This window comes from Stenella coeruleoalba (assembly GCF_951394435.1).
Source record: "Stenella coeruleoalba genome assembly, chromosome: 9".
NCBI lineage: Eukaryota > Metazoa > Chordata > Mammalia > Artiodactyla > Delphinidae > Stenella > Stenella coeruleoalba.
Genome location: NC_137155.1, coordinates 23,325,448 through 23,351,915, shown reverse-complemented (window position 1 = coordinate 23,351,915; position 26,468 = coordinate 23,325,448). Strand labels below are relative to the sequence as shown.

Sequence of the window (26,468 nt, the reverse complement as noted above, 5' to 3'; positions counted from 1 at the left end):
ATAGTTTTTATTTCTTTGCTGAATTTTTCTTGTCTGTTCATTCATTAAGACCATAACTTCTTTTCATTTCTGATTTCCTTTTAATTTTTTGAACATAGTTATAATAGCTATAATAGCTGCTTTAAAGTTTCTGCTTGCTAAGTTCAACATCTTGGATAGTGTTAAGTTCTTTTTCTTCCCGAAGACTAACCACTCATGTATTCATTCCTCTTCTCTCCCTCTCTCTCTCTCTCTCCACATACAATAATTTTTGTTGCTGTTGATACTGGACATTGTAGATAATAACTTGCCTTTAGGTTCAAGCAGTCAATTATTAGTTGATCACCTTGAATTTGTTTAGACTTGCTTTACTCTCTGTTAAAATTCTTGTACTCAAGCATTCTAATTTAGCAGGACTCAAACTCCAAACTCTCTCCCTTGTAACTCTTGTCAGATCTTGGTTACAAGTTGTGTTAGGGCAGACCTAACGTAGTTCTTAACTCTAGAATGTGACGCTTACTCTTATAGGGTCAACCTTCTTGTGTCAGCTGGATGTCAGGATTTTTAACAAGGTATTAATGCAATCTGTCTACTCTAATAGAGCCAGAGCTCCAATTAAACCAGGATTGCTCTTCTCCAGAGCTGCTGCACCCATAATTTGTCTGTTCCATACTCCTAATAGGAGTTGCAATCTGTTAAGCTTTGGGAGTGTCATCCTGCAAATGTATAGCCCAGGAATTAGCCATAGACCCACAGGGGATTTTCACATGGCCTTCTAGAACCCGTTTTCTGGACACCTCCCTTTCTCTGATACCATGTGCCAGAGAATTAATTTGCTTCTGCTGCCCTAAATTCTCATACCTGCCTTCTCATCGCAGTGGGACTACTCTGCACTACTTGGACACCTGCTCTCTGCACCTCTGTTGAGAAATTGTTCCCAGGCAGAAAGTGGGGTAATCATGAAGACCACCTTGTGAATTTTTTTCTTCTTTTAGTCTTGTACTATCTGTTATCCATTACCTAGAAAGAATTGTCTCATATAACTCATCCAGTTTTATAGTTGTTTCTTACAAAAAGGATATTCTAGTATCAGTTACTAAATCATGACCAACTGCCATATTGCCCTCCAGAAAGATTTTTCAGAATGCATTTCTACCAAATGTGTATGAAAATACCTATTTCTTTATATCCATACCAGCTCTAGGTTTAACATTATTTTAATGTTTGGAGATTAAGTGGGTATTTTTGTAATTTCATATGTATATGTATATACACTTTTTAAATATATATACTTTTTCATACATGTACACTTTTACATACAAATCATATACAGTATGATTTTCAAAATATCTGAAACTTTTTATTATAATTTTGCTTGGGGACACTTCCAGAATATTTTAGTACATTCCAGATAAGTCATTAATTTTATATATTCAGAGAAAATATGTTATTTTAGCTGAACTTAGGCAGAAAAAAATTAAAAATCAATAGATATTTTAAAATGAATTTAGTAGCTTTTTCAGTACATGTTCATCTTTTGTGATTTTCAAATGTTTGAACAGATATATATTTATTTTGTAAAGCTTATTTAAAATTAGCACTTTTTTTTTTTGCGGTACGCGGGCCTCTCACCGTTGTGGCCTCTCCCGCCGCGGAGCACAGGCTCCGGACACGCAGGCTCAGCGGCCATGGCTCATGGGCCTAGCCGCTCCGCGGCATGTGGGATCTTCCCGGAGCGGGGCACGAACCCGCGTCCCCTGCATCGGCAGGCAGACTCTCAACCACTGCGCCCCACCAGGGAAGCCCTAAAATTAGCACTTTTAAAAATTATAAATCTGTGATCTGACGTGGGAATCAACATCAAAATTTTTTGGAAACTTCCTAATTTTTTTAATGAGGTGGACTGAACACAACACTTTGAGAAACTATTTGTATAATAGAACATGGTATCTAAAAGAGCATGAGTATGTAAAAGATTATCTAAGAGTATCTAAAAGATAATCTAAAAGATAATCTAAAAGATTATCTAAGAGTATCTAAAAGAACATGGTATCTAAAAGGGTGCTAGGTGCTTGGGAGTCAAATGAAATTAATGGTATCAGCAAATAAACTTGAAAGTCACTGAATATTATATTTTCCTCACAATGTGGAAAAGTATTTTATAGTTCTGAAAGGTTCTGTAGTAAAGAGCAAAGAAACCTATTTAACTTAGGTTAATCTAGTACTATCCAAATTTATTCAACCTTACCAACTTTTTTTTTTTCCTACAAACTTTTTAACATTATCACACTCAGGGAGAGGCTGAATAGATAGCATTTGTTGATACTGTCTTTCCAAGGACCTCCCTTCAAATAAAGATACTTGAGATGCCTTTGATGACCAACTAGGGCTCTAACTGCCCAAGGGCTGAAGCTGCAGGTGTCAACATCACAGCATTTAGATAACCTATTGAGTGTGAAAAGCTCTGCTAAGTGTGAGAAATTGTGCTAAATGACCTAGTTTAGAAATATATATACATATACATATATACTATATATATATATATAGTAAGGGGGGGGTCATACATGAATAGAATTGCCACCTCTTAAAGGTGTATTCAGTAAACTACTAATAAAGATTTTATAAACTTAAGATTCAGTTTTATTCTCAAATTTTAAAAAATATTATTAAAAGAATGTAGCAGCAGTTTGATAAACTAACAGGAAAAAGAAATCTATTATGAATATATATTTTAACTAACATGAACTAAAGCAGCCAATTGGTAAGGTCTAATTATAGAAACTAACAATGTAAGGTATCTAGTCATTTCATTCTTCCCTATATTGTCTATAAAGCTTTCATTTGCCAAACAGAGCTTTTGCAGTTCTTTTTTGGCTTTATAATATATTTCTTAATTTTAATAAACAAATTGGTGCAGAAAACTATAATTAAAAAAGTATTGTTATTTAACAAATATAGTGATTTTATCTTAGATAATACTAATTTTAACTAATAAACACTAGAACTGATTTTCCTGCAATAATTAACCTCTGAAGTCATGCAAAGGGCTGCTTAGGTTGACATTTAGAGACACTATAGTGAAGATTGAGAAAAAGGAGGAAACAGTTAAGTATATGACTTTGGAATTTGTATGTTTGTCTTTACTAAATTGAATGAGGTCCCTCCTTAGCTGGTACAAATTGCTAGCTTTAATTACCAACACCTAGAATAAGGTTGGCTACGTAATTTGCAGGGCCTTCTACAAAATGAAAATTCATGGCTTCTTGTTTAAAATTATTAAGAATTTCAAGGAGGTGACAACAGAGCATTAAACTAAATATGAACCCTTCTGACCACAGAAATATGTGTGACTGAACAACTCTAACACCCATGAAGCCAACCCTGACTAGAATATTTTTAAAGAATAACAACCAGGGGTAAGGGACTGACTAAATCTGATTAAGGAGGCAGTGTTCTCCCAAATCCCCAGGCAGCCAGAAGCCCAAGGGCAAGCAGACAGCTTGGCAGAGCAGTTTCTAGGGAAACCTCTAAGGACTAGTTTAGAGGAGACTCAGTAGACAGATACACATACACTGTTCAAATGACCTGCAGGCAATGAGTTATGTTTCATCACTTGTTTATACTGTGCTATAAATGCAAGCTGTTCTCTCATCTGGAGACAGTGGTAAGGTTTAAGGATAGTATTGCTATGATCTGTTGTACTAGAAAGAAAAAGAACACCTAGATGTTATAAAATATATAATACAGGAAAGAAGTTTGTCTGGGGAATTTTCTTTAAAGATTCAATGAAGTAGAAGAAAATTAAGAGCACTAATATGGGTTGGTGAGTCTCCTATGCTATCGTTGTATATCAGTTTACATTATGCAAATCACTTGTAAGATGTGTCTTGCTTGATTCATGTCACAATGCTTTAATGTATTCAAGGCATGCCTATTATGTATATCTCATAGATAAGAAAATTGGGGTTCAGAAAAAATAGTGACTCCAATAATGTCAAAAGTTTAGTAAGTGGTCGAGCTACAAATAAAAAATAATTTGCACTTATTGAGGGTATACTATGCACTAGACATCATACTAAGCAATTTGCATGTATTATTCATTTAGATTTATTAGTCAGAACTCTTTCAACTGAAAGTGACCATACGCTTTACTTAAACTAGTTAAAGAATAATAATTTTTTTTGTGTGTTCAACTGGGAAATGCAGGAGGCAGCCTCAGATATAGCTGAATTTGTGCTAATTGGATGTTTTCAGGAATTTATCTTACCAGCTTTCAGTTCTGCCTTCCTCTTTATTCTCAAATGGAGTCTGTGCATGTGGTAGCAGGGATGGCCTCAGCACCTCCAAATTTACAAGTCTTTAACAGTCCTGATCTCAGAAAGAAAGAGGCTCCCACCTATCTAATTCCCAAGGAGGGCTAGGCCCTGACTTGTTTCTATGCCCACTCCTGCATGAATCATAGGGGCAAAGAGATGTTCTAATTGCACAGGCCTAAGTCATGGCATCTCCCTGGGGCTGAAAGAGATACTCCACTCCTTAACCATGTAGACTGAGAATGAGAGAGGTGTTGTTTCCAAAAGATGTCTCAGGGTGTTATTACCAAGAAAGGGGAAGTGATTCTAGGTAGACCTTAGTAACAGATATCCATTACAAAAGTTATAATTATTATTTACATTTGCACACAAGCAAACTGTAACTATATTGTAGGCAAGGTGCTTTTCCCAAGGAAATATAAGCTATATCCCAATTCTGCAGATCAAAAGCAAAAAGAATTTATGCTGCATATATTCAAGGAATGCCATTCTCACTACCGCCAGAAGGAAGGTATTTGATAACTATATATATTATCATCTTCAAGCTAAAGGGTTCAGAGATGGCTTTATGTAGACATAAGTAATTGGGAATTTTATGGACATTCCGGAATGAATATTTTTCAATGACTAACATTTAGTGCGAACACACTATTCAAAAAACCATTAAAAAAAAAACCCTGTAAATTCTAGACTGTGAGCTCTTGAGTGCCATGCCCTTTTATCTTTGCATTCATACTGGTGATAGTGCCTGACATACTGAAGGTACTCAGTAATTTCTTGTTGAACCAATGAGTAAAAATGGGTGGAAGACAACCCAAGTCCTTTTATTTACTTAGTAGTGAATGGTTCATCCCAAGGATACCTCAAAAGTATTTTCTATATATGGAACTGAGGTTTTGTGAGTATGTTTAGAAAAGAAACCAAAGGTGTCTACCATGACTGCATTTTGAGAGAAATTTTCCCATTAACATGGGCCAATTTAAGGGGCAACCATGGGTGATATATATATTGGCTCCTTCCTGGTGCCATAACTGATTGAAATGACACATTAGCACTTGACAACTGATCTATCCACCAAGCCACAGTTTGCAGTGTGCCTTCATCATGACTAAATTGGACCAAATTAAATCTGCCTCTTGAGACTCTGAACTGGAGATTGTGGGAGTCTGGCAGTTTGTAAGAGGAGCAGAAATATAAAGACGTCTAGAGTAGAGCCTTGTAAATGTGTACAGTACAGTTGGGATCTCTGTTTATGAGGGTCCAAGTGCTAGAGATCCTGACCAATCACCTAAGTCGTTGATCAACTAGAACTCCTGCTGTGTCTTTTAAATAGTCCCCTCAGCGCTTCCCTGGTGGCGCAGTGGTTGAGAGTCCGCCTGCCGATGCAGGGGACACGGGTTCGTACCCCGGTCCGGGAGGATCCCACATGCCGCGGAGCGGCTGGGCCCGTGAGCCATGGCCGCTGAGCCTGCGCATCCGGAGCCTGTGTTCCGGAACGGGAGAGGCCACAACAGTGAGAGGCCCGCGTACCACAAAAAATAAATAAATAAATAGTCCCTTCAGTGAGGTCTGCATTGTGGTAAAAAAAACTGCATAGTCATGTATAATTCTGAGCACCACATTTTAAATAGGATAATCCCAAACTGCTGGGTGTTCAGAGAAAGGCAGGTAAAAATATCTGATTTTGAATTTGAGTAAGATTTACTTGAATAGAGTGCTCATGCTTAGACCAGAGAAACAAAGTATGGAGGGTATAAAGATACACTTGGAGAGATGTGAAAAAGAGATTGAGTACTGTATATTCTTGGCAGCTGTAGAAGAAAGGCCAATGGATAAAATAAACAGGGAGGTAGAGCTATTTGCATTCAACTAAAGAAGAATTTTCCAGCCTTTTGCTAACTTGTGAAAAACTGATCTTGGATAATAAAATTGTAGTGATAAGATATTGTAGATGAGATTTCATTGGATAATTAGAGATTCTTCAATTTAAAGAAAGTATCATTGTCCAGTTTTATAGAAACTTTCTTTTTTTAGAAAACTAGGCTAATTGTCAGAGGTGGACTTACCAGAAACTTTAGAATTCCTCATTTATAACTGTTTGGGAAAGGTCCAAACAACTCTGTTTTTGTGTTTATGTATTATTTTATTTAAAGAAGACCCCCCCCCAAATTATAAAAGTTCAAGGTCTCATGAAATCCGATTAACAACTGTTAATAGTGATGATTCTCACAAGGATCTAAAGCTATTCCATTCATATTGAATCCACAAATTTGAGACTTCTAATTTATGTATAAAAAGCTTTAATATGTAGTATGAGAACAAATATGTTCATTTGTGACACACTGATGAAAATTGAACCAGTGTAATGAAGAACTCTGCAGATACGCTACCTCATAAAGTACCAATTCAAATCTAAATGTGGAAAAGTAAAGGAATTAAAATGCATATTTACGTTCTTGAAATGATATATTTTTATCATAGATCCAGGCACATAGTAGGCATCCAATAAATATTTGTTTCACTGTGGGGATCTTGCATTTCTATGATTTTATTTAAACTTGATTTTGAGGTAGAAACATTACCAATATTTAAATTTACTTATATTTCTGTAAGAATTTCAGATAAGTTGACATTTTACTAGGTAGAAAAATATATTTTTTAACCTTTAAATTTTTATTTTTTTACTTTTTAAAGAGAAATCTACTCATCATTACCAGCAAAACAAAAAATGACTAAAATAGGAAGGCAAACAATAAATAAAGGTGGTGTTCTATCTTTCATTTCAAATGAGTCAAAACCAAGTTTTGCATTGTCTTTTTATTAGCCCATTTTTATAGCTGCTCTTTGTGTAATATTTTATAAATGGCATGAATAAAATATGATTGTTGTGGGCTTTTTCAGAAGAAATGATGATTTATGTAGAATAATGTTCTCATAGTTAATTAAAACGTTAGGTAAAAAAGTAGCCATTTCTCTCATTTGAGAATACTTAAAATTATTTTCAAAGCTGATAGTTTTATCTTTGGGAACTCCTGTAATCAAGATTTCCTCTCATGCAGCTTTATTTGGGGCTGTGGTTATACATTGCTTCTGCTCAGTCTCTACTCAAGAAGTGGTCATTGCTGTCATGTAGAATGGCAGTGATCCTTGCAAGCTTCAGCAGGGAACCATAAAACGCTGTTGTGACTTAAAAAAAAGAGTGCGATCTTTATGATAACATGACCTAAAACAAAGATAGTTTTATGCCCTCATCTTTCACCCACCCACTCACACAGGCACACCACACACACACACACACACACACAATACCACACAAATCCTGCCCTAGCTGTTATAATGTCAAGGCTTTAATTTTAGGGTTTTTGATATATTCTATTCCTGTCGAAGTTTACACTGTTCTTTGTGATGAATTGTTAATAGAAAATGGGGAACACCTTCAATCACATTTATCCATTTTCAATTGTGATGGCACCATATCCCCAAATGTTTTTTCGCTTCCAATTCATACCTGCATTAATTATCTTCCAAGAAAATAGTACAGATTGGTACAGAGCTAATTCTTAGGAAGCTGAATGGTGAAACAGAGAAACTTCCAAGTTTCTTAATTACACCTAGAGCCTGCCAATCATTAGGATTTTTGTTTATTTTTGAGTATGGCTTAAGAAGAGAATTTTAAATTACAGAGCGTAGTTTGAAACTTCAAAGATCAGGTACTTAAACTTCTCAGTCTCACAAGATTCAAGGCTTGTTCTGGCAAAATCTCTGTCGTTTTTCTGTATAAAGATTTTTATTATTATTTAGTAGGTTTTAATTTTTTAGTTTGTTAGTTGGTAAAATTTTAAAGTAGAGTTTATTTTTTATTAAGAATTATTTTATCTTCCAGTTAGGTTCATAAAATAGAAACTATAAACAATAAATAGGATCTTATATGTTAGAGTAATGCTTGCCTGTGTGGTCGCCCAGCTTGAGATGTGAGACTTGAGATTAGTGGTATTGGTATTCATCACTAAATGATTCCTAGTTGTAAAGTCCTGTACAGCTCAGTTCAAGTTACCTCTTCTTAGTGACATTTCTCAACAGAATTAGAAAATGTTTTAGTATCTGTTGATGATAATGTGCCTATCCAAATTATAAATTCACAGTTATATGCTCATACTTTAACAGTGATGACTTGATATTCATGAAGCAGCTCATTAATTATTTTAATGGAAACATATTTTGGTGAGGAAATATATTTTTACTTTCTCAGATCACTCACAAATTTGCTTTAACCCCACATTGCTAAATTTCAACTAGCTTCTTTTAAACCTAAAATTTAAGTGATTGGTAGAGTGACATAGTTATATGTTTAGAAAATGCTTATGTTACATATGAAACAATCTTAATTAAAAATCTCGACATAGGGCTTCCCTGGTGGCGCAGTGGTTGACAGTCCGCCTGTCAATGCGGGGGATGCGGGTTTGTGCTCCGGTCCGGGAAGATCCCGCGTGCCGCGGAGCGGCTGGGCCCGTGAGCCATGGCCGCTGAGCCTGCGCGTCCGGAGCCTGTGCTCCACAACGAGAGAGGCCACAACAGTGAGAGGCCCGCGTACCGCACAAAAAAAAAAAAAAAAAATCTTGACATAAGTAACATTTTCTGTATATAGTACCTTTATTTGGGCGTCTCTGTTTTTGGCAATCTATAATTGAGAAATACAAGTAGGTTTTTTATTTGCTTAAGTTTATTCGTCTCATGTAATTTTGAAATTTTCCCTATATTTTAAAAATACCCAAAGAAACATTCCCAACTGATAAAGATAATTGTGAAAATCATAGAATTATTCTATGAATAGGTGTCCACATCTGAAATAAAGCCATAGCTATGTTTCTGCTTTGAAAATTATTTTGAATTGTGAGTGAAACGTTTTACCATGTCTAAAATCTCTCACCGCTACAGGTCAAATGTCAATTTCTAGTAACTAATGATTTATAATAAAATTATTATAAAAACTCATTCATAGTAATTTTTTCTCCGATAATCAAACCATTATGTGTCAATTTTAACAAAAATATGAGAGTGTCACTTTATAATGTTGGTTAGGAGGAGTAATATTCTTAAGGGCCAAAGTTAAAGTTATGTATTACTATTTCAAGAACACACACTTGGTTCAGAAACAGAACTTTGAACTTCATAAGACATTTGGACATTCCTTTCTTCTCTCATAATTATGACTATACCAAATATGTGCAAAATATAAGGTGTTCCTATTAATTCCTTTTGAATTTTCCATAATCTCAATTTAAACATATGAGATTTATAATGAAATCAGAAAATGGTAATAGCTCAATGTATGTAATCTCTTTTTTGATGACTAAGTAATTACATAAACAATATTCTAAATTCTAAGCCAGTAGTAGTCTTATGTCTAAATATCTTTGTTTCCTACACCTCATTGTTTCTTTCTCTGATTTAGATCGAGGTACTGTGCAGAAGGTTGTTGTTCTTCCTTCTAACAGCTCTGCCAGCGGTGAGCTCATTCTGGAGGAGTTGGAAGTCTTTAAGGTTTGAACATCTATTCTATTAGCCCCAGCACACGCATGATAAATGCAACTCTTTAATCTTACAATCACTTGGGGAGGGAAAAAAATTGATAAAAGATCAAATAAATGAATGTTATAAATTTTTGAGGGTAAGAAACACCAGATAAAATGAGAAATAACAAATATTCTTCTGAAGTAATTTTTAACATTTTAAGTTATCTTAGCATAAAAGAATTAGTTTTTTAGCTATCGTCACAACTTGAAGAATTGTGGTCATCATTATTTTTAAAAAATGAGTTCTTGTGGTCAAGGTCTAGAAGATTTGCCATGAAAGGGCTTTTATCATTTGCTTCACAAGCCACCGAGACCCAAATTCTTCCACATTATTGATTGTTAGATAAACTTTCTCATATTTTTTTAGCCAGTAACTTCAAGAAAAACTGCTGTTTTCTCTTATTTTATTGCTTTCAACTCAAATGTCACTCTAGTTAAATAAAACAAATGTTGTCTCTTAAAACTTCATGTTCTGTCTGAAATTGAGATTGCATTGTATTACTCTCTTTGTCCTTGAATTTGGGATAAAAAGAAAAAGAAAACACAACAAAAAAAAGGCACATAGAAGAAGATTCAGTCCTGTAAGATGTAACCTACTGAGGGCAGAGTGCCAATTCTTTATGTGTCTGTGAGCCTGGAGAGCTGGTACATTATGTCCTGCAAATCCTTCTCTCCTTAAAGTATAGGTCATTGCAGTTTAAGTGGTCCCTCCTACCTGATTTGGAAAGATGGGTAAAGCACAGCCAGAGGATTTCAAAGAAACTTTGGTATGGAATCAATCCTACAGCAAACTTCTATTTCCAACTAAACCAATTAAGAAACAATGGCCACGGACACCAAAAGAGCAGAGTCAGCCTATACTGGAGTAAAAATAGCACTTCAAAGCCCCTGGGAGCAGCCTATTGCTAGTCCAGTAAGTTGCCTTGCTTTGTTGAGTGGACTCAGAATGTATTAACTTAATATATATTCCCCCAGTCACTAAAAATATTGGATTTATAAGCACATAAGTGATCAAGATACAATGATATTAGATTTTACTAATACATTTTAAATATGAAGAACTATTTTAAAAATCAAATCAAATACAGAAACTGAGGAATTCTGGCAATTTCCCAATATGTTATTAAGGTTACAATTTTTAATGCTAGACTAACTTTGGCATAAGGTTCCTTGTGGTTAGTGCATTAAAATTATGCTCATAAAATATTAACTATGTGCATTTAAGTGCCTTTTCTATGCCTTGCTTTGTAAAGAAATTGATTGTTTCATTGGATTAACCAAAACTGCATTTTACATATAATATATATATATAATATATTTCTTCTCATTCAATTCAATAGGGACAACTTGGATGGCCAAAGTAATATAAAGTACCTTATTCAGTAGTTTTCTTGAAAATAGCAAAAAGGCCGTATTGCAGCACTCCATTTTTAATTCTGAAATATATTTTTTTGATAATAAGGAAACATTAATTAAGTGAGTTTGACACAAACATTAATTAAGTGAGTTTGATAATAAGGAAACATTAATTGAGTTTTACATATGTTCTATGGAAAGGTCTTAGAAATGAGAGTTATTCTGATCATGTGCTAACTACTTATGAGTTATGCTGGTGTTATATCATAAAGAATAAACTCTCAGTGGAAAAATGGAGTCAGTCAAAATGCATGTTGGGGGACATCAACCCAAGAGAGACTAAAGAAGTTTGAGCTTCCTTCTGGATGCATGTGCCAGTGATTGATATGGCTAAATTGAGAGAAACAGTTACCAAATACAGGTACTGTCTTCAGCGTGGTGTTTGTGTCACATTTTCTGAGGTGAGGTGAAAATAATTGGGTGTGTATGATATACTGTGATGGGCACTTGAGGAAATAATACATTTAAACTGAAATAAATTCCTTAGCTAAGTGTTACACTGATATACTGCAGGAAACTCAATGTAAAAACCAGGCACTTTGTTTTTAAAGAGCGCAGAACCATAATATATTTTTTAATCCTCTGTTCAGAATATTTTCTGAAAATATGTCCAACTTCCCTAAACTTAATTTGAATTGGAGGTACAACTATTAGTAGTTGCCTAGGTGGATATAAATTGCAAAACTTGTTTTGTATGTGTGTATATTTCTGAATGAATGTCATGATCTGTTGCAACTGAGTATTTAAAGATATCACCATTTTCTTTTTAAAATGTTTGTAGGAACACACAACTCCAGAAAGTGAAATAATTATGGGCACAGTTGACTTTGACAGTGTGTTGCCACTTGACTTATTCAAATAAAACTTCACACATCTTTATCAGGTTATCACGAGTCTAATTTTTAATCTTTAAAAGGAACTAATAATGTTTAAGAAGTCAAGTTAAGAATAGAGGAACTTTCAGAAAGGATGACTATTTCAAATAACTCTTAGGTTCTTTCACTAATTCCCATTTATCAAAAGAGGACCTTACCTAACAATATTTCTTTGTATTCAACAAAGAGAATAAGTATGGCTCAGGCAAATACTTCTTGGCATAGCAACATTTGGCAGCTGAACAATAGTATCTTATGCAAAGTGCTGTGTTGAGGAGGGGTACCATTCCACAGCCCCCCACCCCAAGTACCCAGATCCAATCCTGAGTTATGCGCTGTGTTCAATATTCCAAGATACAGTTTTTTCAATTCTCTGAAATTTCTCAAATTTTCATTTTTTTCTAATGACTATATTGATAGATGTGTTATAATTGCCACTTTTTTTAGTTTAGGCCTATATTTGTGTAACAAATCTGTCCTTATTCCAAGCAGAGGAAATGTACTTTATAGACAATTACTGCTAAACTTTGAAACTATATGTGCGTATAGAGAGAAATGATGATTTCTTGAATTTTAACAGAAACAAGAAAAGTTTTTGAATGTAAAATCTGTTTTAAGGATTATTTGAGCAACTAACAATGTTTTTCTAACTTTTTAGAATCATGCTCCTGTAACAACAATGAAAATTTCATCCAAAAAGGTAAAAACAACCCCATTTTTATTTTCTTTGTATATAAAAATTTTACTATTGTGGAAGAATGTATTTTATAATTTCTGAAAATTTAATTTTACTATTAGCAAAATAATTAATACTGTTCATAGTATACCACACACTTAATTTTGATATGGAACTTAGCTTTAGTGGAAGACAAAATAGGCTTATTTTTGTACAGAAGTTCATCAGAGTAGAATATATATATATATATTTATATATATATATGCAGTAAGATATTCCAACATTTGTATATCCTCTATTCTCAAATATTACAGTGTATGAAGCCAACCAAAATAAAAATAATCTTTCTGAAGGAAGAATTTAGCATAATGTTTGGGCTACTGTAGCATCACGAACCTTCTCAGGGACTTGGAATGAGTAATCAATCCTCTTTTGAGTTCCTGTTGCTGTCACATGTTTGAAATATGCAGTACATTCTTTTATGCTTATTTCTAAGGAAGTGCTATTTTATAGGGTTTACATGTCATTTAAAAAATCTGAATGTCTCAAATCTAAGCCATATCAGGGTTCAGGATCTGGGGAATAAATGTTTTACTATGATTATCAGAAATGTTTGATCTTCTAATTTGTGCCTTCACACGCAAATACACAATGATCATGGAGAGGAAAAGCCCAATTCCAATCTCTACATGTGCAAAACATGCACCTCTCCAGACCCCAAAGTTGCTATCTCTAAAACAAAAGTTCTAAGGGCCAGAGCAGTATAGTCAAAAATGGGGTAGGCTTCAGAATGGAACTGACATGCATTTGAACCCCAACGTGACCTTAAATTATAAACAAATTATTTTACTTCACTGACCTAAATTTCTGCCTCTGCAAGGTAATGCTTTCTCACAAATGAATTAACTTATATAAATGACCTAAAACAAAGCGGGTCTTTGGTAACTGCTGTTTGTAAGAGCCTAAGACTTATTTTTCTTGGAATATGGAATAAAGGTTTTATGTGTTGGCATAACTGATGATATAACTTTAGTGTTCTTCACCATATTTGGTCTGTTACAGATAAAGAAGTATTCCACAGTTAGTCTCGTACTCTTTTCACTTGACTAAATTTTATGAAGAAAAATAAATAGGGTACAAGGGAGCTAAAGATCTCATCTGTAAAAATGTTTGTATGGTGCATAACAAACATTTTCCCAAGTAACCAGAAGCCATTTGTCATTTTCCCCAGTGTCCTAGGGAGCTGATCCCAAGTCAGAATTGTCTTTGAAGTCAGCATGGAATCCCTTTGTTTACAGTAGTTTAATGGAAGGAGAAAGTATCAGAGCAAGAACCAAAATGGACACAAAGCCATTTGTGTGACATAGTAGTACAGTATACAATTATAGGTTTCAGCTCATAATTCAACTGGTGAACTTGTAATACACAATCCATTCCATTAAATTGCAGTGTACAGCACAAACATACACTGGAAAGACTGAGTATTAAATGTGTTTCAACATCTTACATTGTAGGTAATTTAAAATGTTTAATTAAAGCAATTAGATTCAGGGCAAGGTAATTGTTTGATTTGGGGGAGAATTCACTTACACAACTACGTATTGAATTATTTTTTCAGTGTGAAAGAACTACAAATTGCCAATGGTATTTTATATATATTTAAATTCCACGAATTTAGTACCTTCTCTAATGCTCAAACTAAAAATTTTACTTTTCTTTTTATGCTCCTTTATTCTCTAATTTATCCTTGCATTCCATATAGCAGAAAATAGATTAATAAAAAAGGTAATTTCTAGAATGGAATTACCTGTATCCTTTCCTCAAATAAACAAGTTTCCTTGAAATATTTTAATGAGGTTGATGCATTCACTGTATTATTTATTAATGTACTCAATGAACATTTATTTCAAATATTTCTAGAGAAATGATTATCGTCAAAACATGCAGTTGTTTTCTTATAGCTTGAATGTCTCAAATGGGGATCAGTAATTTTCAGCCTATTTTCTGAAAAATTCATTGATCTGAATAAAATAATTATTTTATATTACATGTGCTAGTCTGAGATGTGATTCAAATGATTAATTAGAATTGAAAATGTGTAAATTGCTAGCTTGTTCATTGGTAGTTTACTAATACTATTGCTTAATATTCATTAAGCGTTTAGGTGCCAGAAACTATTCTAAGCATTTTATGTGGAGTTAGCCCTTATATTTAGTTCTTACATAAAATCTATAGAGTAAGTGCTATATTGTCTCAGTCTTACCAAAGAGAAAGCTGAGATTCAGAAAAGTTAACCAGCAAATTTGTGGTAGCTGGGATCTGAATCTCAGAGATGTGCCTCCAGAACCTGATAGACCAATGGTGCCCTCACTGATTTAATTTTAAATCTACATATAATTTTTAAATTTATATATAATTTTTAAATATAATTTATATATAATATTTAAATTTATATATAATTTCTAAATTTATATACATACAGACACACACACATATGTGTGCACATGTGCATGTATTCAAGTTCCAGCTTAGAAATTCTATGTTAACTTGAATTACATATTATCAGTCCTTTGTAAAATAAGGACTGTGAATTAGAAACATCCCTTCAACTCCTGAGAACGGCTTTATGCACAGCTAAAAGAGTTGGAGAAATATCATAATAAGCTCTTGCCACTGTACAAATGAAGGAGGATGAAATCTTTATTTATGACTTAGGCTGCTGAAGATCTTGGGATCATACAGAAAGTTTAAAACATGTCTAAATATAAATACTTACAGTCTTCTAAATAATGTTAAAATTGCTCTCGGTAATAAGTCACTTTCAAAGGCATGTGAAATTTTTTTTAATCTAATATTTTTATCTAATATTTACCATCTATTTTTTCTAAACATAAAAGTGCCCTTTATTTTAGACTCTACTTTTTCAAATTTACAAGGTAATGGTTTGCCAGACTTGAAGAATAAGAAAGCTGCCTTGTGCTTTGCCAAGAGACAGCATTCAAAGAAAAAAAGGCAAACATCATAATTTAAATCTGTAATACATTAGCTCAAATCTGAGAGAACAATGAATCCCAATGTCTAAAATACATTACCATTCTACATGGTGTTCTGAACTTTTTTTTTAAACAGGAAAGTGGTAATGTTATAGGCATATTAACGTAGGAAAATTCTATTTATTTTGGCTTTATACCCTTCTGTACTTTGCTTCTTGTTTTTAGTCTATTTCAAAATGAATCCAAGGGTTTGTGGGCATATATTATATTGTGTTCCTGCTGGAAGTCCACTTTTAACTTCCACATCTGAAATAAATCACCATCATTCTTCTAATAGCAACAGTTGTATGTGAGCTCCAATGAAGGACTTTCCCAAGTATCTCTGCATCGCTGCCACATCTACGGTACAGCCTGTGCTGACTGCTGCCTGGCAAGAGACCCTTACTGCGCCTGGGATGGCCATGCTTGCTCTAGGTTCTATCCAACCGGGAAACGGTGAGTATTAATATTCAGCTGAAAATCAAAATTGACATCATCAGACAATTAAGCAATGCTCCACATTATTAAAATCAGCTCTATTGCAGTACTCTGTAAAATGATACTAAAAGTAGTAGCTAAGTTTAGCACCATATGTAGTCTTTGAATAAAGAAAATGGCCATTCATAGAAAACAAACTTATGGTTACCAAGGGAGACAGAGGGGTGGGGGTTGGGAGGAGATAAATTAGGAGTTTGGGATTAACATATTTAAAAAAACAGCAACAACAAGACAGAAAATGGCCCTGCTTTATAACTTGAGATTCTCACAGACATATTAGAATGCAGTACTTTGGAAAAATTCCTTTCTCCTTTTAACGTTCCTCTGCAACACAATCCGCACCTCAAATATTTCAAGCAGCATTTAACTCTCACATTACCTAATTTTTATCTTTTTTGTTTTATATGCTTCAGATATCCTTAAATCTAACTTTCCTAGGATTTCCCTGGCCGCTTAATTCCCCTGTAATCAAATGCTTGTCCTACTTCAGGCAACAGGAGCATCGCTCCAGAATGGGTACCTTGAACACTTTCAAAACCTTGATGACCATGCTTTACCCCTTAGAATGGTGAGTGCATGATTGCTGGTTAGATTAAGAGGTTAAGGCAGTCTGAGGCATAGTGCCTTTTATCCAAGAGAAGACTTAGGCAGGAAACTCTGAACCAACTTGCACCAAGTTGGAAGGAAACACGAGTAGTGAAATTATAAAACAAAGAATAAGCAGAATTTAGGTTTAACTAAGGTCACAGCTATTTCCAGTCAAAATTTGATATGGGTCATGATGGGTGACAGGAGGAAAACCTATAAAACACAGGTCATCAGGAGAGAGCAAATAGAACCAGCCTTGAGCACCAGTGATATTTCAAATAAAATCACTGGGGTGATGGTGTTTTATACCTCCTTTATTCTCTGTTAAAGATATAGGCCTGGGCTTCCCTGGTGGCGCAGTGGTTGAGAGTCCGCCTGCCGATGCAGGGGACACGGGTTCATGCCCCGGTCCAGGAAGATCCCACATGCCACGGAGCAGCTGGGCCCGTGAGCCGTGGCTGCTGAGCCTGCACATCCGGAGCCTGTGCTCCTCAATGGGAGAGGCCACAACAGTGAGAGGCCCGCATACCACAAAACAAACAAACAACAACAAAAAAGATATAGGCCTTTAAGGACTTGACAGATTAAAACAACCCTAGCACTTCTGCATATCAAGATTATTCTGATCTTTTTATCTATTACTTCAATAAATTTGTATCATGAGACAATTATTTGCCAGGCAGTATTCTAGAGCTAGGCATATAACAGGAAAAAAACTAACAACAAAAGGACAAAAATCTCTGCCTTGAGGGATAATAAGTTCTAGAGGGGGAATACAGACAATTAACAAATAAAGAAAGAAACCCTCCAGTACATCAAATAATGATAAGGCCTATAACTTTTAAAAGAGCAGGGAAAGGAGATAGGGCATGTGGAAGCAGGAGATTGCATTGTTAAATGGGTGGGCAGGGGAGGCCTTACTGAAGGTATATTTGAACAAAGGCTTGAATGTGATGATGAATGATACCATGAGGTGATACCACCATTATTCAGGAGAACAGCATTTCGGAGAGAGGGGCCAGAAATCCTTAAAGCTTAAGTGTGCCAGGATTGTCCAAAAAACAACACCAAGACTAATGGGTCAATACTGGAATGAGAAAAAAAAAAGGGTAGGGAGAAAAAAAAAGGGTAGGAAGAAAAGGGATCAGAATGCCAGATGACGTAGGACTTAGTAAATCATTGAAGGTCCTTTATTTAGAGTTAAATGGGAAACTGCTGAGAGTTTTTGTGCTCAGGAGTGATATTATTTGACTTTTGGTTTAAAAAGATCGTCTGGTTGGGTTTGGCTGTGATTGAGGTCTTGAGATGGGAAGAAGATGTGGGAAAGAAGAAATAGAAGCTGCAAGACAGTTAGGCTACTAACTAATGATCCAAGTGAGATACAATGTTGGCTTGCAAAGGGATGATAGAAGTGGAGGTAGCCAAAAGTGGTCTGATTCTGGATAGGGTTCAAGGGTTCACAGAATCTGCTGACATATTACATGTAGGGATGTTAGAGAAATAGAGGACTCAAAAATGAGCAAGTTTTCAGAACTGAGCATCAGAAGTATGTACATGTCATTTCCTGAGAAAGAGAAGACTGTGGAAGGAGCAGGTTTGTGGAGAGAAAGATAATGTTAAGTTAATGCTGCCTATGAGATATTCAAGTGGAGATGTTGTGTAGGCAATTAGAAATATGAATCTGGGGTAGGGAAAAGTGGCCTGGATAATTTCAAAGTCTACAGATTAAAGGTAACCCCTATCAAAATTCCAATGACATTTTTCACAGAAATAGAACACGCAATCCTAAAGTTTGTATGGAACCACAAAAGACCCTGAATATCCACAGGAATCTTGAGGAAGAAGAAAAAGCTGGTTGAATCATGCTCCCTGACTTTAGACTATACTACAAAACTAGAATAATCAGAACAGTATGGCATTGGCATAAAAACAGGCACATAGATCAAGGGAAGAGACAAGAGAGCCCAGAAACAAACCCAAGCATATATACTCAATTAATTTACAACCAAGGAGCCAAAAATATACAATGTGGAATGGACAGGCACGTCAATAAATAGTATTGAGAAAACTAGACAGCCACATGCAAAAGAATGAAACTAGACTACTCTCGTACACCACACCCAAATATTTACTCAAAATGAACTGAAGACTTGAACATAAGACGTGAAACCACAAAACTCCTGAAAGAAAATGTAGGTAGTAAGCTCCTTGATATGTCTTGGTGATTAGTTCTTGGATCTGACTCCAAAAGCAAAAGTAACGAAAGCAAGAATAAACAAGTGGGACTATATCAAACTAAAATGCTTCTGCACAGCAAAGAAATCCATCAACAAAATGAAAAGGCAACCTTCTGAATGGGAGAAAATATTTGCAAAACATATATCCTATAAGGGGTTATTATCCAAAATGTATAAAGAGGAGACGGAGTCAAGATGGCCGTGTGCGAAGATGCAGAGTTAGTGTCTCCCCACAACTAGGGCACCTGCTGGCCACTGGTGGGGGACTCTGATGCTGAAAGAGATGGGAGGAACCCCAAAGTGAACCAGCAGGACGTAGGGGGACTGAGGGGATAGAAGAAGTGGAAGCCAGATAGGATCTGTGCCCCTGAGGCCAGGGAGATCAGGAGAGGCAGGCAGGAGGGGCCCTCCCAGACCAGAGGAGCAGGAGACGAGAGGATGGCATTTCCCTGCCCACTCATGCCCAAGAAGCCTGCTGGGATCCCAGGTGAGGTCCCCCGCCCTCTGAGAACAGGGGTGGGGGGCACACCTGGGCCCCTTCTGTTCCATTGAGCCTAAGCCCCACACCCCCACAGCCCCCAGGGCCTTTTCCAGCCTTGGCTGTGGAAGGCAGGGCCTAAGCAAGGGCAAGGTTTGGCCCCACCCACCGCCCAAACCTCGCCCTTGCTTAGGCCCTGCCTTCCACAGCCAAGGCCTTGCCCCCCGCTTTTTTTTCTTTTCCCTCCTCCTCTTTTTTACTATTGTGGTACTAATGTGCCTTCCAGTTGTTGATTCATCTATATTTTTACTTTTATATTCTTCCTAACATATCTGTTAGTTTCCTAGTCTAATTTTATTTTTTACTTTGCTATTCTTTTTTTTTTTTTTTTTTTTTTTTGCCGCCCCAGGTGGTTTGCGGGATCTTGGTTCACAAACCCAGGGTTGGGCCAAAGCTCCTGCAGTGGGAGCTCTGAGTCCGAACAACTGGACTAACAGAGAACCTCAGATCCTAGGGAATATTCATCAGAGTGAGGTCTCGCAGAGTTCCTTGTCTCAGCACCAAGACCCAGCTCTACCCAATAGCCGAAAAACTCCAGTGTTGGAAGCCTCAGGCCAAACAGCCAGTAAGATAGGAACACAATCCCACTCATAAAAAAAAAAAAAAATGACACAGCAAAAAAATGTCACAAATGAAGGAGCAAGGTAAAAATCTACAAGACCAAATAAGTGAAGAGGAAATAGGCAATCTACCTGAAAAAGAATTCAGAGTAATGATAGTAAAGATGATCCAGAATCTCAGAAATAGAATGGAGGCACGGATTGAGAAAATACAAGCAATGTTTAACAAAGATCTAGAAGAACTAAAGAACAAACAAACAGAGATGAACAACACAATAACTGAATTGAAAAATGCACTAGAAGGAATCAATAATGGAATAACTGAGGCAGAAGAATGAATAAGTGATCTGAAAGACAAAATTGTGGAAATAACTTCCAAGGAGCAGAATAAAGAAAAAAGAATGAAAAGAATTGAAGACAATCTCAGAGACCTCCAGAACAGCACTAAACACACCAACATTCAAATTATAAGGGTCCCAGAAGAAGAAAAAAAAAAGAAAGGGTCTGAGAAAATATTTGAAGAGATTATAGTTGAAAACTTCCCTAACATGGGAAAGATAATAGTCACCCAAGTCCAGGAAGCACAGAGACTCCCATACAGGATAAACCCTAGGAAAGATACAACAAGACATATATTAATCAAACTAACAAAAATTAAATTCAAAGAAAAAATATTAAAAGCAGCAAGGAAAAAACAAAAAAACAACATACAAAGGAATCCCCATAAGGTTATCAGCTCATTTTTCAGCGGAAACTCTGCAGGACAGAAGGGAGTGGCAGGATATACTTAAAGTGATGAGAGAGAAAAACCTACAATCAAGATTACTCTACCCAGCAAGGATCTCCTTCAGATTCGATGCAGAAGTGAAAAGCTTTTCAGAAAAGCAAAAGCTAAGAGAATTCAGCACCACGAAACCAGCTTTAGAACAAATGCTAAAGAAACTTCTCTGAGCAGGAAACACAAGAAAAGAAAAAGACCCACAAAAACAAACCCAAAACAATTAAGAAAATGGTCATAGGAACATATGTATCAATAATAACCTTGAATGTAAATGGATTAAATGACCCAACCAAAAGACACAGATTGGCTGAATGGATACAAAAACAAGACCCATATATATGCTGTCTACAAGAGACCCACTTCAGACCTAGGGACACAAACAGACTGAAAGTGAAGAGATGGAAAAAGATATTCCATGAAAATGGAAATCAAAAGAAAGCTGGAGTAGCAATACTCATATCAGATAAAATATACTTTACAATAAAGACTGTTACAAAGAGATAAGGAGGGACACTACATAATGATCAAAGGATCAATCCAAGAAGAAGATATAACAATTATAAATGTTTATGCACCCAACATAGGAGCACCTCAATACTTAAGGCAAATGCTTAACAACCATGAAAGGAGAAATCAACAGTAACACAATAATAGTAAGGGACTTTAACACCCCACTTACACCAATGGACAGATCATCCAAACAGAAAATAAATAAGGAAATACAAGCTTTAAATGACACAATAGACCAGATAGATCTAGCTGATATTTATAGAACATTCCACCCAAAAGTGGCAGAATACACTTTCTTCTCAAGTGCACATAGAACATTGTCCAGGATAGATCACATCTTGGGTCTCAAATCAAGACTCGGAAAATTTAAGAAAATTGAAATCATATCAAGCATCTTTTCTGACCACAATGCTATGAGATTGGAAATCAATTACAGGAAAAAAATGTAAAAAACACAAATACATGGAGACTAAACGGTGCGCTACTAAATAACCAAGAGATTACTGAAGAAATCAAAGAAGAAATTAAAAAATACATAGAAACAAATGATAATGAAAACACGACAACCCAAAACCTATGGGCCACAGCAAAAGCAGTTCTAAGAGGGAAGTTTATAGCAATACAATCTCACCTCAAGAAACAAGAAAAATCTCAAATAAACAATCTAACCTTACACTTAAAACAACTAGAGAGAGAAGAACAAAGAAAACCTAAAGTCAGTAGAAGGAAAGAAATCATAAAGATCAGATCAGAAATAAATGAAATAGAAATGAAGAAAACAATAGCAAAGATCAATAAAACTAAAAGTTGGTTCTCTGAGAAGATAAACAAAATTGATAAACCCTTAGCTAGACTCATCAAGAAAAAAATGGAGAGGAAGTAAGTCAATAAAAATAGAAGTGAAAAAGGAGAAATCACAACTGACACTGCAGAAATACAAAGGATTATAGAGACTACTACAAACAACTATATGCCAATAAAATGAACAGCCACAAGGAAATGGACAAATTCTTGGAAAGGTACAATTTTCCAAGACTGAACCAGGAAGAATAAGAAAATATAAACAGAACTATCACAAGTAATGAAATTGAAACCGTAATTAAAAATCTTCCAACAAACAAAAGTCCAGGACCAGATGGCTTCACAGGAGAATTCTATCAAACTTTTAGAGAAGAGCTAACACCTGTCCTTCTCAAACTCTTCCAAAAAATTGCAGAGGGAGAAACACTCCCAAATTCATTCTATGAAGCCACCATCACCCTGATACAAAACCAGAAAAAGATATCACAAAAAAAGAAAATTATAGACCAATATCACTGATGAACATAGATGCAAAAATCCTGGACAAAATACTAGAAAACAGAATCCAATAACACATTAAACGGATCATACACCATGATCAAGTGGGATTTATCACAGGGATACAAGGATTCTTCAATATACGCAAATCAATCAATGTGATACACCACATTAACAAATTAAGGAATAAAAACCATATGATCATGTCAATAGATGCAGTAAAAGCTTTTGACACAATTCAACATCATTTATGATAAATGCTCTCCAGAAAATGGGCATAGAGGGAACCTCCCTCAACATAATAAAGGCCATATATGACAAACCCACAGCAAACATCATACTCAATGGTGAAAAACTGAAAGCATTTCCACTAAGATCAGGTATGAGATAAAGGTGTCCACTCTTATCACTCTTATTCAACATAGTTTTGGAAGTCCCAGCCACAGCAATCGGAGAAGAAAAAGAAATAAAAGGAATACAAATTGGAAAAGAAGAAGTAAAACTGTTACTGTTTGCTGATGACGTGATACTATACATAGAAAATCCTAAAGATGCCACCAGAAAACTACTAGAACTAATCATGAATCTGCTAAGATTGCAGGATACAAAATTAATGCACAGAAATCTCTGGCATTCTTATACACCAACAATGAAAAATCAGAAAGAGAAATTAAGGAAACAATCCCATTCATCATTGCAACAAAAAGAATAAAATACCTAGGAATAAACTGCCTAAAGAGGCAAAAGACTTGTACTCAGAAAACTATAAAACACTGAAGAAAGAAATCAAAGATGACAAAAACAAATGGAGAAATATACCATGTTCTTGGATTGGAAGAATCAATATTATGAAAATGACTGTACTATCCAAAGCAATCTACAGATTCAATGCAATCCCTATTGAACTACCAATGGCATTCTTCACAGAATTAGAACAAAAATTTTTACAATTTGTATGGAAACAGAAAAGACCCTGAATAGCCAAAGCAATCTTGAGAAAGAAAAAGGGAGTTGGAGGAATCAGGCTCCCTGACTTCAAACTATACCACGAAGCTACAGCAATCAAGACAGTATGGTACTGGCACAAAAACAGAAACATAGATCAATGGAACAAGATAGAAAGCCCAGAGATAAACCCATGTACCTATGGTCAACTAGTCTATGACAAAGGAAGCAAGGATATACAACGGAGAAAAGACAGTCTCTTCAATAAGTGGTGCTGGGGAAACTGGAAAGCTACATGTAAAAGAATGAAATTAGAACACTCCCTAACACCATACACAATAATAAACTCAAAATGGATTAAAGACTTAAATGTAAGACCAGATACTATAAAACTCTTAGGGAAAACATAGGAAAAACACTCTTTGACATAAACCACAGCAAGATCTTTTTTGACACACCTCCTAGAGTAATGGAAATAAAAACAAAAATAAACAAATGGGACCTAATGAAACTTAAAAGCTTTTGCACAGCAAAGGAAACTATAAACAAGACAAAAAGAGAACGCTCAGAATGGGAGAAAATATTTGCAAATGAAACAACAGACAAACGAGTAATCTCCAAAATATACAAACAGCTCATGGAGCTCAATATCAAAAAACAAACAATCCAGTTAAAAAATTGGCGGAAGACCTAAATAGACATTTCTCCAAGGAAGACATACAGATGGCCAAGAGGCACATGGAACGATGTTCAACATCACTAATTATTAGAGAAGTGCAAATCAAAACTACAATGGGGTATCACCTCACACTGGTTAGAATGGGCATCATCAGAAAATCTACAAACAACAAATGGTGGAGAGAGTGTAGAGAAAAGGGAACCCTCCTGCACTGCTGGTGGGAATGTAAACTGATACAGCCACTATGGAGAACAGTATGGGGGTTCCTTACAATACTAAAAATAGAACCACCATATGACCCAGCAATCCCACTACTGGGCATATACCCTGAGAAAACCATAATTCAAAAAGAGACATGTACCACAATGTTCATTGCAGCTCTATTTACAATAGCCAGGACATGGAAGCAACCTACATGTCCATCCACAGATGAATGGATAAGAAGATGTGGCACATATATACAATGGAATATTACTCAGCCATAAAAAGAAATGAAATTGAATTATTTGTAGTGAGGTGGATGGACCTAGAGTCTGTCATATAGAGTGAAGCAAGTCAGAAAGAGAAAAACAAATACCTTATGTTAACGTATATATGTGGAATCTAAAAAAAAAAAAAGGTACTGATGAACCTAGTTTCAGGACAGAAATAAAGAAGTAGATATAGAAAATGGACTTAAGGACATGGGGTCAGAGGGCGAAGCTGGGGCGACGTGAGAATAGCATCAACATATATACACTACCGAATGTGAAATAGTTGGCTGATGGGAAGCAGCAGCATAGCACAAGGAGATCGGCTCAGTGCTTTGCAATGACCTAGAGGGGGTGGGATAGGGAAGAGGGGTGGGAGCCTCAAGAGGAAGGGGATATGGGGACATGTGTATGCATATGGCTTATTCGCTTTTTTGTGCAACAGAAACTAACACAGTATTGTGAAGCAATTATACTCCAATAAAGATCTATTAAAAAAAAGTATAAAGAATTCATACCACTCAATAGCAAAAATACAAATAATTTGATTAAAAATGGTCAGAAGATCTGAACAGACATTTTCCAAGGAGACATACAGATAAACAAGGGGCACATGAAAAGATGTTCAGAATCACTAATCATTAGAGAAATGCAAATCAAAAACCACAGTGAGTTATCACCTCATACCTGTTAGAATGGCTATCATCAAAAAGTCAAAAAATAACGAGTGTTACCGTGGATGTGGAAGAAAGGGAACCCTTGTGAACTGTTGATGTGAATGTAAATTGGTGCACCCACTATGGCAAAGTGTATAGGTTCCCGAAAAAAATAAAAATAGAACTACCATGCAATCCAACAATTCCACTTGTGGGTACTTATCCAAAGAAAACAAAAACACTAATTCAAAAAGATACATGCTCCCACATGCTTATTGCAACATTATTTTCAATAGCAAACACATGAAAACAACCCAAGTGTCCATCAGTGGATGAATGAATAAGGAAGATATGGTAGATAGATAGATAGATAGATAGATTGATAGGTACATACTTACATACACACACACAATGGAGTACTCTTCAGCCATAAAAAATGATGGAATCTTGCCATTTCTGACAACATGGTTGGACCTTGAGGGCATTATGCTAAGGAAAATAAGTCAGACAGAGAAAGACAAATACTGTGTGATCTCACTTTTATGTGGAATTTTAAAAACAACAACAAAAGTGAGCTCATAGATACAGAGAACAGATTTGTGGTTGCCAGAGGTAGGGGTGGTGTTGGTGGGAAAAATGGGCAAAAGGGGGTCAGAAGGTACAGACTTCCAGTTACAAAATAATTGTCATGGGTATGTAAGGTAAAGCATGGTGACTGCTTACTAATACTGTAGTGCATATTTGAAAGTTGCTAGGAGAGTAGATCTTAAAGTCCTCATCATAGGAAAAAAAAACCCTTTTGTAATTGACTATGTAAGGTGACAGATGTTAACTAGACTTACT

The 26,468-nt window shown here is 35.6% G+C and overlaps 1 protein-coding gene across 1 annotated transcript in view; it reads left to right on the top strand.

The window, feature by feature from the left end:
• The window catches only part of SEMA3C (semaphorin 3C), a 187,238-nt gene that overhangs the window by 148,491 nt on the left and 12,279 nt on the right, over positions 1-26,468 (top strand). The window contains exons 13-15 of the mRNA XM_079931733.1: positions 9,745-9,833; positions 12,815-12,856; positions 16,163-16,320. Of these exons, the coding sequence (XP_079787859.1) occupies positions 9,745-9,833; positions 12,815-12,856; positions 16,163-16,320 (289 nt within the window). The remainder of the gene's footprint in view (positions 1-9,744; positions 9,834-12,814; positions 12,857-16,162; positions 16,321-26,468) is intronic.